This window comes from Marmota monax, unplaced genomic scaffold (assembly GCF_021218885.2).
Source record: "Marmota monax isolate L192 unplaced genomic scaffold, Marmota_monax_Labrador192_F-V1.1 WCK01_AAM20220418_F8-fsc00006, whole genome shotgun sequence".
In the NCBI taxonomy this organism is placed as follows: Eukaryota; Metazoa; Chordata; class Mammalia; order Rodentia; family Sciuridae; genus Marmota; species Marmota monax.
Window position 1 is genome coordinate 29,982,965 of NW_026693712.1, and position 14,394 is coordinate 29,997,358.

General features: G+C 36.0%; 1 protein-coding gene across 8 annotated transcripts in view; it reads right to left on the reverse strand.

The window, feature by feature from the left end:
- Pam (peptidylglycine alpha-amidating monooxygenase) overlaps nt 1–14,394 on the reverse strand; it is a 310,405-nt gene that overhangs the window by 118,105 nt on the left and 177,906 nt on the right. For all 8 annotated transcript variants that reach the window (XM_046459990.2, XM_046459989.2, XM_046459988.2 and 5 more), the window contains exons 6-7: nt 9,633–9,718; nt 8,000–8,083 (exon numbers count right to left, since the gene is read on the reverse strand). In XM_046459990.2, coding sequence (XP_046315946.1) covers nt 8,000–8,083; nt 9,633–9,718 — 170 coding nt within the window. The remainder of the gene's footprint in view (nt 1–7,999; nt 8,084–9,632; nt 9,719–14,394) is intronic.

Sequence of the window (14,394 nt, forward strand, 5' to 3'; positions counted from 1 at the left end):
GCTACAGAAACCTGGTGCTTTTCATAAAAGTTTGGCAGCAAAATCTAACCTAAACAGACTGTAACCTTTTTATCTTTTTATCCCTTTTAGTGTCAATATTTGAACATCTGTTATAAGAATATGTGTGTATTTGATTAGGGATGGTGCTTCACATTACCAGATGTGATAGAATGTAATACATAATTTAGGCACTTGAACATCTTTCAAAAATATTAGAAATTCTTAATTCCAAACCACATCTGCCCCAAAATGTTTAAATGAATGCTTGTGTCCCCTCATCAAGGAATATCAGAGAAATTAGATGTGGCAGTTGCAGAGGGAAGGAAAGGAAGTTGGCAGATGGCATGAACAGCACAGCATCAGGAAAGAAAGGGGAAACTGAGGAAAGTGCACTCTTCCTGGAACCAGCAATGAGACTTGCTTATGCAGGGCTACTGTCCCTGCAACTGAGAACATGGAATCATTATGTGTGCTCCGGAATGCTCTGTTTTCTGGAAGGTGGTCGGGATTGCTGGGCCATGTGCATGTCAGGGTTCTGCGCAGGCAAGGTCTTATTTAGTGCTAGGCAGGTGCTATCTGTGTCTCCCTCTCAGTACTGAGATTCAATGGCTTTGGGGCACCTCAGCTGTGGATGGGAAAGAATTGATAATGCCCCTCCTCAATATTTGCAGTTTCAACAAAGATTCTTAAGTATGGAAAGCAATTAAAATGCTTTAAAAATATGTATGTATGTATGTATGTATGTATCTATCTATCTATCTATCTATCTATCTATCTATCTATATCTTCACAGTAGCACTCACTCTGCAAAGTGAGTAAAAGAAGGCTTGGTTTATCTTGCTGGAAAGCATGCAGGCAGAAGGTACCTGTACAGATTTGGGGAAGACAACAAGGAAGCATTGAGAAGCAATCTTTGACCCAGTTTCCCACTAACTTTGCAATCAGGTATCAGGGAGTCAGGAGCAATCAAATACTTACACTGAAGTCAGAATAGTCTGCTTTATTCTGGAATGAAATAATTTTAAGTGCAGTTGCCCTGCCACTGATCTCTGCTCTATCTTGTTCAAAAATGCATTAGCAAGGGATTTTTTTCCAGGCTCACAATTTCAAAGCTTTTTCCAATAGCTTGCTGGCAGTAGTCTTGTAAGAGGCAGAGATGCAGCTGGAGCCACATTGGAATTAGAATTCTTCTGGAGTCCTCTTTCCCCTTCATCCTGCCACTGTTAGCATTCCTGCCTGCTTGCTCTACTACTCCTTATAGGAATCTCTTACGTGTGCACGCATGAGCGTGTGCCTGCACAGGTAAAAACCTGTGTCCAGGAACATCCACCTGCACAAGCAATGCTGAAGCCACACCTAAATGGATCATAATAGCAAGAGAGCAAGAAAAACTCAAGTCTGAATGTCACCAAGTCCAGGCACTAGTGTTCCCATGATTTTATGCAAACAGTTCCCCGTGTGGGCTCCAAGTCAGTTTATTCTAAATTTCCAAATGAAAACAACAACAATGACAAATAAAAAATAAATAAAACAAGTAAGCAACCTAAATGAAAGTTATCTAGATTCTAAATATAAAGCATGAATTCAGAACAAGGAAACTGGTACCCCTAGGAAATCAACCTGGCAACTTTAAAAATCTAATCGACTTGTGATCTTACCTGCTTCTAAGTCCCCTCTTTCACTACACCTACTTTGACTGGTTCACAGGGTCACAGCCATTATTTTACTTGCATTCATCCTGATGGACATGGAACTACATGAGAGAGAACTTTTGTCTTTACTAATCTTTGCCTCCTTGTGGTGTTCTGTTCAAATTAAAATGACTTGAAGTAGCCAGGCAAGGTGGAACATGCCTGTAATTCCAGTGCCTCTGGAGTCTGAGGCAGGAGGATCATAAGTTCAAGGCCAGCCTCGGCAAAAGTGAAGCACTAAGCAACTCAGTGAGACCCCGTCTCTAAATAAAATACAAAATAGGGTTGGGGACTTGGCTCAGTGGTTGAGTGCCCCAAGTTCAATCCCTGGTACTAAAAACAAAACAAAAAACAAAAACAAAACAAAACAAAACAAAAACCAAGAATTGAGTTGAAGTAGTAGCCTGACAAGAAAGGGACTGTAGAAAACACAGAAAAGCACATAGGAGGAGGCAATAAGCTCAGTTCGATGGAAAAACCTCTGTGTACTCTTAAAAATTTGAAAGAAATCAGAGCACAATAGTGAACATTCAGTATGACATTCCATTATTATGAAGAAAGGGGAAAGGGAATAAGCAAGATTTGAAACTAACATTTATTGACAATCTACTCTGTATTAGGCACAGCTATAGGTATTTAACATACACTATCTAACTTATTTTCAAAAGATACATAATATATTTTAGAAAGACATCTATCCAAAATGATTTAAAGGTTCAGCACTTACAAGTCAAAAACTGTAGCTTTCTGAAAAATGTAGCTATTGAAAATGATGATCCCCTTAGGAGTCTAAAATTTTATGATCTAATTTTAATAATGCAATCCCAGAAATTTGGAGACTATACTTTTTAGGGTTCACATCAAGGAGAGTTGAAAATAGGATTTCCAAGTTTGACTCGTTTAATTTTGAATGTAAGTAATAAACACTCACTTTAAGAAAAAAAAACAATCTTTTTTGGCTATATTCCCAGGAACAGGCTGCAATTTATAAAATGCAGGTGCACATTGAGGGCTGTGATGAAGGCGTGGGAAGCAAGGTCTTGAATGTGTGTGTGTGTGTGTGTGTGTGTGTGTGTGTGGTGTCATTGACAACATCTTAGTTTTCCTATGTGTACCATCAGCTTAATGACAGTAGGTAGATGATAGCTTGGAAATTTTGCCAACCTAAGACAATAGGCCCGTACACTTGGGAAGATATCCTGACCTCCATTCTAAGAATATCAGTTCCAACTTCAATTGGTGAACACATAGGATTTCCAATTTGAGAAGTGTACTATTGTTGGAGATTAGGAAGCTTATGCCAGAAACGCCAGAAATCAGAAGGCAGTTTTCATAAGATTCTCTTGGGCCAAAACATTAAAAAAAATTTCAGCATCATTCTATAAAATCTCATAGGAATTTTGTCTTCAGAAAATTTGTTGGGGAAGAAAACAAACAAGAGAAAAACAGACTTTGCTTAATAAAAAATTGACCAAATCAAACAAAACACTGTATGTTTGTGGGGGTGCTGGGGCGGGGAGACAAGGTGGAATCCTCCATTTCCACTAGTCTAATTTCCTAAAAGGGCAAGAACGTGATCTTTGCCCTTTGTGTAGCTGAACTATAAATAATAAAAACGGCTGTGGGGAAGGAAACTCCACATAACTAGGAAAATTCTACTGGCAATGTGACAAACACGAACACAATGCTTTAGAAGGAACCAACATCCTCTATATCATGGGCAATTATGACCAACAGTTGCATTTGGGGAAATTTATCTTTATACAGGGGCTATAATAACAAGTAACAACTTACTACTTACCAGGTACTTTTATACGAACCATTACAATCCAATTTTATAGATGCAGAGAGCAAAGAGAGGCTTGGTGAGAGTAATACAACTAGCCCATGCCAATCCCAGGCTGTCTGGATTTAGGAGTTTGGTCACCAAGCCCTGTACCATGCTACCATGGGAATTTCACTTCTAAATAGACTATATTTCGTTTACATGAAATATTAATTTGTAAAATATTCAGAAGTCCACATTTGAAAAAGAAATCATTCTGACCTTCCTGATCCCCAATGTGGTTCTCTCTGGCTACCTACACACCCAATCCTTTCTACAGAGCTGTGGAAAAGCTCCCAGCATTGTGAAATAAAATTCCAATCAGAATACTTGGAGGAAGAACACTATGAGTGCTTTCAGAATGAAGTCCTACCAGGGATCTTAGTGGCCTTGTGCCTCAGTTTCACCTCTCTTCTCACTTCTTGCCTCTTTTCCCTTCCCGTCTCTTACTACGGTAATGCCAAATTGCCAAGAGCTCCCTGGGTATGGGAGGCTGTTTCACTCCAGTACCTCTGTGCATGCATTTTACCTTTATCTTTAAGGTATCTCCCACCATGTTCCTGCCTACCTGGGAGCTCCTGAACGGCCTTTGAAACCCTGTTCTGGTTCCACCTTCTAGGAAGCCTTTTCAGCCCCTTTTCCCTTCTAGGTCGACCTGTCTGCTCTTGCCTCTCCCAGCACTTCTACTATTGCCTATAAACACGCTCTCTTTGTCCTTGTCACTCCTGCTGGAACACAGTAAACTCTGCTGGGCAGGAAGGTTAGTATATCCAGCACCAGCACAGGCCCAACACTGTGATTGACATGGCATTTCATAAAGTTGACTGTTTTTAAATGATCTTTTTATAGCTTCACATTCTGTGCAATTTCCAAAACAAACAAACAAAATAAAACATACATCTCATGTAATCCCTCAGAACTCACAGCCAATCTTTTCCTACAAATAGAGAACACAGTCCATACAGATGGACCCTGCTGATTTCAGGTTATGCTGTCTCTGAAACTCTATCAAATTCCCACAAGTTTGAAAAGATATTTTATCTTCCCTGCTGGTGCTTTATTCTAGAAAAGTCTTAGGTTTCTCAAATCCTTAAAACCATCCCTGGGTGGAAAAAAAAATGTTCATTCCCCTAAACCAAATATTTCCTTACATTTCGGTAGAATTTGTTAATTTTCTAGTAGTGTTCTTCTTATTTATAATTTATATATATATATATATATATATATATATATATATATATATATATATGATACATCATCAATAGTTTTTAAATCATCAAGTTGTAATCTTCACTGACATTGGTACTAAAAATAATGATAAATTATATGAGTGTATATTTGTGTATGTGGATATATAAATATATGTGTATATAATACATATTTATTTATTTATTTCCCCTGGTACCAGAGATTGAACCCAAGGGTGCTTAATAATGGAGCAACATCCTCAGACCTTTTTAAAAATTATTTTTGCTTTTGAGACAGGGTCTTGCTAAGTTGTTTAGAGCCTCCCTAAATTGCTGAGGCTGGCTTTGAACTTATGATCTTCTTGCCTCAGCCTCCAGAGCTACTAGGATTACTAATATGCATGCACCTCAACACCTGGTGTATATGTAAAGCATTTTTAATAATTATAAGATATGATGATATTATTTCCACTTCTGGGTACATAGGAAGATAAGTAAGAGATTGTAATATAGAACCTATTTAAAACACAATTCATTCCTATAGCAAATCAGGCATATACAATAATTACATTAATTCTTTTGTTGTCATGAGGGAACCAGTGGGAAGGTAGAACACTAACCAGCAGATACTGAAGGATGTAATATGGTGCTACAACTTGTGGAATTTAAAAAATGTAATTATAAAGGTAACATTATAATATTTTAAAGGGAAAAATTCACATACTCCTATCTTTTTTGCTCATAACTGTTTCCCTTTTTTCCCCTTGTTCTTTAGAATCCTTATAAACATACAAGCATACATATACTCTTACATAGTCTGTATTAAATTTTACTATTTGTTAAACATATTGTTTTGCCATTCATTTAACCAGTCCCCTATTAAAAAACATTTGTTAGCTTTCCAGTTTTTCATATTAATAGTTTTGATGCACAAATAGCTGTTGGTAGGCAGCTCCTTGTTAGGAAAAAGAAATCTCTTTCTTCAGAATAAAAGCCTAGAACAACGGACTGGGGTGGTGGCTCAGTAGTAGAGTGCTTGCCTAGCACATGTGAGCCATTGGGTTTGATCCTTGGCACCACATAAAAACAAATAAATAAAATAAAGGTATTGTGTCCATTTACAACTAAAAAAAATATGTTTTAAACTAAGTTTTTTAAAAAAAAGCTTGGAACAAGATTTTACTCTTATATATTAGGTGCATATGGAATGATAAAATTGCTTTCCAAAATATTATACTAATTTATAAAGCCTCCCAAACTACCAGAGTCACTGAAACCCTTGTAATCCAGGGTTTCATAATTCAATCTTCACCCACTTCAAATTTAATAAATGTAAAATGCTATTTCATGTTTTTAATGAGATTTGTATTTTATCATGCAGTTATTTACCATTCTAAACCACATATAGCTTAAGAGGCAAGACAGTACCTAATGGTACTGGATGAATTACATGTTGAAGTTTTTTTTTGTTTTTTATTCTATTACAATAAGTTTTATGAATTCAAACACTAGTAATCATTCTACCTTATATATAACTTCTTTTAGAAAACCTGTTCTTAGAAGAAAATGAAAAATTACTACATTAAGTTTCTCATCTGTCTTATAGTAAAGAATTATATGTTTATGTATTTAAAGTCAGTACTTTATTACCCCTAGATTAAACATAAATTATAAAACAAAATTAACTCATCAGTAAGAAATTAAATTATTACAGTAATATATTTTTTAAAAAATACTAATATACGTCATCCATTTTCTCTCAGGTATTAGTACAGCATCTATGGTACTAAAAAACCAAGAGGAATTAGGATAAAAAGTGAAGTATGAGGTTTTAGAGAAGAATAGAGATGAAGGGTTAGGAAAATGTGTAGGGGTACAGTGTGCTGCCTTAATCTCATGGTTGGGAAGGTCTGCTTGCCATGTTGAAAAAAATTATGATTTTTGTCAATACTGTGGAGGTCAGCTGTCTTAGAATCTGCCTGTTTCACGGAAGCCAAGATGGTAAGTTTATAGATAATTTCTGCTGTTTTTTTTTCTAAAACACAAACAGTATTTTCAACAAATCCTTTTTTTTAACAGTACAGAGATCTTACAATTTAAGATTAGATTCTGTTCCATAACTATTTATGTAAAACTATTTGTGTAAAACTCAAAAGTGTATTTTTGATATAAAACAGTTTTGTTTGTTAGTTAGGTTCACAAGCTGGTCCACAGGAGATTGTTTAACTGATGATATGTGCAGCTATAGTGCTAATTAGTTTTTTAGTTATATACACATATTCTTTTCAACACTATTTTCTGAGGAAAACTATATTTACTATGTTTGATCTTAGTGCTGACAATCTATGGACCTTCCCACCATATGGGACTCTCTCAGGAAAGGCTCTAGAGGGTATTTCATAGGCTTAAACACACAACTACTTCTAGACTTTGTTGCCAGATGGACAACTAATGTATTTGGAAAAGAAAATATATCAGGCTAGTCAGTAGAGTTATGATGTTAAATAGAGAATACAGGAGAAAGTACATACGATTCAGCAAGACACAATAAAAAAGCCAACAAGCCAAAGAGAGCTCTATTTAATATTTACACTCTCACAAACACAAGAGTGAGAATCCAGAATGCAGCTGGAATGTGGCTAAATGCAGCAGAAGGGATAGCAAGCCCTGGAGCTGGTTGCCTTGGGAACAGGGCCCATGCCTCATGTTAATGATTCTATAATGAGAAAAGGGGCATTTAAATACAGTGCATAATACTCATGGGTAGAGCCAAGAGGTATCTGGGAGTACTTAAACAAGTCCACCAGTGGATGGGGTTTGTGCTGTGGACTACAATGACTTCATGAAGTAGCAAGTGTGGATTATACATAAAGCTTGGCATTTGCCTGAGTGTATGAGAACTTCCCTGGCACTGCAGAACCTGTAGACTCTCCCAATGCCTGGCTCATATTAACATAAATAAACACCAGTCCCTTCCTATTCGTTCTAATAGTGTTGCTTGGAATGAGTGGCATTTCTGATAGGGGCAGGAGCTGGCAGATAAGGCAATGCACTGAAAAGCAAAACAACTCTATAATGTCAGCTTAAGAGAAAGCACCGTTGGATGCATGTTTGCATAAGAGAAATAACTTAAAAGTCATTCCTTCAGTAATTCCAAATTAAAGGAATGGAAGACAGCTGTCCCTAGTGGGCAGAGGGTGTGAGAAAACCTTCATTTAATTACGTGGATAACAGTAAATCTACTTAAGCAATATATTACTAAAAATTATGTTCAGCCTGACAATTTAAAAACTTACCTCTAAAAGCACTAATATCTCCATAGTGTACCTGTAGTACAAAGTATTTGCTTCCAGTCTCTCCTCCAACTCTGAAACCAACACCTAAAAATTTACAAAAGATAAATTAATATTTTAGAAACTGAAGTCTACAATAGAGCTAATAATCTTGCTGTGCTGATCTATAATATCCAAAGGGAAATAAAATAGCATATAACATGAAATTATGTTACACAGAAACAAAAATAAACTAGGCATTTACAATTTCTAATATGTCATTTCTTTTCAAAGCTTTGGTGGAATTCCATTCATAGTTTTCACTTCAACACCAGAGTAATCACTGTTACTTTAACCACACAATTCAATCACTCTGAAAGAAACAGAACAAAACAAAACAAAAAACACCTCACTTTGTCCCTGCTGATTCTTTAAAAGACATACATAAACTATTCTTTCATATTGTTTTATATATGGACACATACATATATTCATTTTATTTTCTAATTAGTAAAGGGAAAAGACTTCTTAAGAGCATACAGGGGAATTACTTTTCTTCCCATATAAAAACAGGTATCTACAAACATGTCATTGAGGAAGCCAGTTACTAACTAAATTAAAAAGTCCAGTATGTCACGGAATTTTTGGAATCTAAAGAGTTCTATAATAGTGTTACTGTTAAGAGAGTTTATTACTGAGATTTTTTTTTTTTTGAGAGAGAGAGAGAGAGAGAATTTTAATATTTATTTTTTTAGTTTTCAGTGGACACAACATCTTTGTTTGTATGTGGTGCTGAGGATTGGACCTGGGCTGCACACATGCCAGGCGAGCGCACTACCACTTGAGCCACATCTCCAGCCCCAACTATTGAGATTTTTAAAAAAAGTTTTACAGACATAGAAAATAAAATTTTCCATCTGCTCTTAAAAGGCTGACAAATCTGTGACAGATTTTCAATACTCTATTAGTGTTTAAACTTGTTTGGTGGTAGCCACATGATAAACTATAGACAGAATCCTGAGGCTCACTTGAAGTAATGCAAACAGACATCAATTCGTGATGCTGGCATGAGTAAGGGAGGCAAGAGAGAAACACAAGACCATCCCCAAATCATGGTAGACCTATTCTGTAAAAGAACCACACTATCCCTTTAATATCAAGAAACATCCAGGTAATAAAAGAGAGTCTGGTAATTCAGTCACACACTGGAAGCTATCAACAGTTTAGAGGTTATGTTAGAAAGCCAGCTGAGGTTTGGCATCACATTAAATATCTAGGTTCCAGGACTATATATATAAAAAAATCTGTTTGCTGAAACAGCAATTTATTTAATTCCTAGCTCTCTTGGCTCATGAAATGTTCCTGCTGTCAAGAGCCAATGTGCTTTTTAGGCCAAAGGTGGCTTGAGGTATACTTGGCTAATTTTTAATTCAATCTAAACTGTTGCAAGGCCAAATTACTTACCAATGAGAAGTAGAGAAAAAGTAACTACCTAAATGAAACCTTTTAAATACAAAGTAACTGATGCAAAAACTTTTTAGTGTTATATTGCAACATAGAATATTATCAACAACTATTGGAAAGGATCATGTAAAAAGAACTTCAGAAACAGAATAAAAGAGCAAACAGGACACTCTTCAAGAAGTCTCCAAAGTACCTTTGGGAAGCCTGGTAGGAGGAGCATTTCTTGCCCAGGCATACAGAATATTGGCTTTATCTGTGCAGGTTCCTTCATCACAAAACCTGAAGAAAAAGATGAATAGCTATAATGAATATTCAAGTAGTAAAATGTATACATACTCCACATCAGGGAAAGTATTTGAAAGCAAAATACATCATGTATCATTACTATAATCTTATCAGCTTTAAAAGATCCTGAAAAAATTCTATGTAAAAAAAGCACCTACAAAAGGGAAGGATTTTTTTTTTGTTGTTGTTGTTGGTTTGTTTGTTGTCTAATAATCCTGTGCAGCAGATGCACAATTTATACTTGGATATGTTCATATGTGGAATGTGTTCTATCTAATCAGGGAGAAAAACAAACATTACATAGAGAGACTGCATAAGCCAACATTAATGCAGTGGAAATCTGGAAGTGGACCAAAAGAAATGTCATACACATTTCCCCCACGGGGATCAGTTTGCAGTCAGTAAATCTTTGGTCACAGCAACAAATAATTCCTAGTGTCATAAAGCGAGCAATACAAGTGTACTCCACTTAAAGGGTTCTTGATTTTGAAAATATGATTTTTAAAAGTTTATGAATGTTATGCAAGTCATTTAATTTTATGGAACCTTATTTTTTGTTTGTTTTGTAAAGCATGGAAAATTATACTTACCTCACAGTGTAATTCTATAAATCAAATGAGATGTAAGTGAAAGTACCTTATAAACCTTGAAGCTTTATACCACGGTAAAGCATTATTTAACAGATGTTCACTTTATCTAAAAATTCACTATTGAGGACAAAGTTGCATGGTGGGAAGACCACTTACACAGAAGAACATACCTGGAATTCCACTCCAAGTCCACCCCTAATAGCTATGACTCTTGGGTGTGGTAGAGGCCCTGAAGTCCAATTCCTGCATGGAAACCTCTCTGATAGGGATGTTTTGGTAAAGTGCGTAAGGGATCCAGTACAGCTATTAGATATCTGGTAGATTCAATTTAACAAATGATTAGTTGCTGACTCAAACTCATGCATATTTTTCTAATGACACTAGAGCTCATTGTCCGGTTATAGATGTGAATTTGTTCAAAACATTGGTAGACTACATTTTCATGCTGGTTTTACATGTTTGTGTTTTGGAAAATTGGGGCCTAATAAAGTCAGAGGCAGGAAATTACGTAGATCTGAAAGCTCTGAAGACTCTCAAGGACAAGTACAAACACAAGTCTATTGGGCAGGAATTGGTTTACATAGGAAGAATCCTGTGCTGTCCATGTCCTGGGAGGGAAGTGAAGACAGAGTGTATTGGCTTTCTAAACAGGTTAAAACAGATGCTAGAAAACTGGGCAACACTTGGAACACAAGTATGGAAACCACATTACAAAGTTCCTTCAAATTCAGAGACAGGGTCTCCTACCATGTTTATAGATAGAAATGGGGCTGGAAGATAGGCAGTCAAGTAGACAACTATGGAGTCGGTCTGACTTGAGAGGTGAGGGACTCAGAGCCACGAGGTCTCAATAAGGTTATGCATAGCCAATGCTCTTGGTTCTATAAATCAGCTACAGAAAGAGATTGTGTAATGTGCAATGTAAAACACATCAAACAGCAGTTTCTTACTGTTCACTGTCAAGTGCAATATACTTATGATGAAGGATCATTACCATGTGAGAATTGTGCTTTGGAACGAATGTCTATGACATCCTCATGCCAACTGTGTTAAAAGGCTGAGAGTGTTGGACAGTACCCAAAAGCAAAATTTTTCTTCTTGGCCCCATGCTATAATAGTACAAGAAATGAGACTGTCAGATATGATGAACTTTGTATCTTTCTCCTGTGAGCTACTAAAATTTAAAGATCTGGGTGGCAATTTTCAGAGCTTTCAACAAAGATCATAAATATACAAGTATCTAACATCAAAGTGATGACAGACTTATGTTAAACAAGATAATTGTTTCCTCTGATATGGAAGTTGATTTTCACTGTACTACTAGAATGAACCAGATTGAAATATAATAGAGAAAACTGCTTTAGTAAATGTTTCTAAGCTATGTTTTTGATTATGTCATTTGCTGGCTCAAAATCTTTCAAATGTTTCCCCCAAATAATGTCAAAACAAAATTCAAGCATTGAAGCCTAACACACAAGGCTTTTTATGATCTGGGACCTTGTTATGTCTCCAGACAGAACCCCCTGATTCATGCCAAGTTGCTGCCGGTTTCTAATCTGTCTTCTCTGCTGTTCCCTTTTGCCTGGAATATTCAATTCTAGTTCTCTGCCTAAAAAACTTGCACTCACCTTCTTCAAGATTTGGCTCTAGTTTTGCTCCTTAGAGAATCATTCTCAGACCCCACCCCTCCACTCTTCTTACCTGCAGCACTTGTCCTACCTATTAGCTTGCTTACCTATCTCTCCAGCCAGGTTGTGAGTTCTCTGAGGTCTGGAGCCAAGCCTCCATCCTACACTCCCAGCACCTGCAATCCTGCCTTGCATTTAGCAAATCTTCAGCAAAGGTAGGGTGAAGTTTGCTTCTATGTTAGTTTTTAACTTTTAGTGCACAGGCACTTAAAGAACTGAACTGAATGAAATTGTACTGCACTGTCAGATACAAAAATATTTTTTTAAAAAAACATTTAAAGCACAGTCACCAGTATATTTGAATTATTATTTTCCTGGTATTTTGCACAAAGCAGCTTATATTCACTCTGATATGAACACAGCAAAGAGGGGGCGGGTACTAAATAAGCTCAGAGAGTTCAAGTAACTTCAAAGGTTACACAGCCAAACGGCAATTCATAGCTCTGGCTGTCATACTCCCTTCTGGCTCAATTCATGACATTGACTTACAGGCAGAGGATATTATATGAGGATAAGCTTTGATTAGTAATATATCTAAACTAAGTTGCAATTTGTGTTTGCAATTAATTCTAAAATCAAATATTTGAAGACATATGTTGCACTGATTTATTCACAAAGAAAAAAATGATTTCTTATTTTATTCTTTTTTTTTCTGATAAAGAAGGGCACCACAAGCAAATGTTAGCTTCATTTAAAAAATTCTGAATTTTAATTTTTAGATTCATTAAACTGAAGATGGAGTAAAGAATGATTCACTGGAGGATACTGGGATATTGAAACTAATTCTAAAACTAAATGAATGAGAGGATTAAATAAAGAGGAAAACAAGAGGCTAAAAGAAATGGATTCTACAACTGATAACCACCCAGCAGCAAAGAACAAAGAGCAATTGGATAAAATCCTGGACCTCTTCATTTAATATTTCCATTTTAAATGAAAATGGCATCAGATTTTCTCCACACAAAATTGTCAAAAGGAGACAGTATTGAGTATTTTGATTTACAAAAAATTCTACAAAAAGAGGTGATTGTTACTATTTTTATTAGTAAGAAAAAGCTTTTTAAAGAACTTCTTTTGACTATTTTTATTGGTGCATTGTAAATTATATATAATTGTGGGATTTGTTGTTATATATCCAAATGTGCACACATTATAACAAGATAATTCACTAGATATCTATCAGTAAGAAAGTTTTAAGGCTAGGAGGCAATGTAAGCTTTGATCAAGGGCTCTTATAATTTCAAGTCCCATCACCAGATTTCTTTTTCTTATCATTCTAGTACTGTCTCCTAAAGGCTCCTCTAGATTAAGCCAATTAAATTGTGAAAAGGTTCACACAATTTCCCTTAGTATTCATAGTAAAAATGACAAGAATTAACATTTGAAAATAAGACAATTCTGGATTCTTGGACCTTTCCTATAGAACCCTTTCACCTCTAATCCACGGGGAAACCATTTGTATAGCATGAATATTTTCTGACTGTGCCAAGTACTAAAAAGTGCTACCCTGTCATTTTGAATTATCCAAATAAAGCATGACTGTGAGTTAAAGTACTCTCTGGTTGTACCTGTTAAAGTCTATTTAAAATCCAAGGTCACTCAGGGACAATCAAAACGGGTAACTCATTGCTTCTTTTAGCCAAATAAACAAGTGAATAAAATTGTCATACCCTCAAGTTAAGTTTATATGGCCTCAAATTCCAATTTTAGGTATCTAACAGAACCACAACCAGGAAAATTACCCTCAAGTTAGAAAGTTTCTTTGAAAAACACAACATAATATCAATGGCACAAATACAATGCCCTACCCAAATTATATTTGGCATATGTCAGGTATCCAAATATCACTGACTGCTATATAAACCCACAGAATATTTTTCCCAATTCAGATAATACCATATGCACTTCAAGGCAATGGGTCTGCATTAGCCAAGTAATGAGAGGATACCTCATTAGAAAGTTAAATAAGAACTGTGATTAAGAAGTACTAGCCTGATAAACAGCACTACAGGAACTACCCCCTACACTCCCTCTCCCCAATGAGATTAGAGAGGCAAGAAAAATCCCTAGGAGCAGAGGCTATAAGACAAGTATTCTCAGTGCCTGCCAAAGTGCTTGGCACATAGGAGCTGGTTAATACACACTATAACTATTAGAGACTGAGCTAATTGTCACAGCTATCACTTCTTTGTGCCTGGCACTTCACCAAGTACATTACTTTACACCACCTGATTTATTCTTCATTATGGTCCAATAAGGCAGAATTGGACCCATTTTATAAGTGAGGAAATCAACCAATACAAGTTAAACCATTCAGCTAATGTTTATTACAACTACCAAGAAACAGGGCTGAGATCTGAACCCAAGATGTTCTGATTTCAAAGTCCTGGTT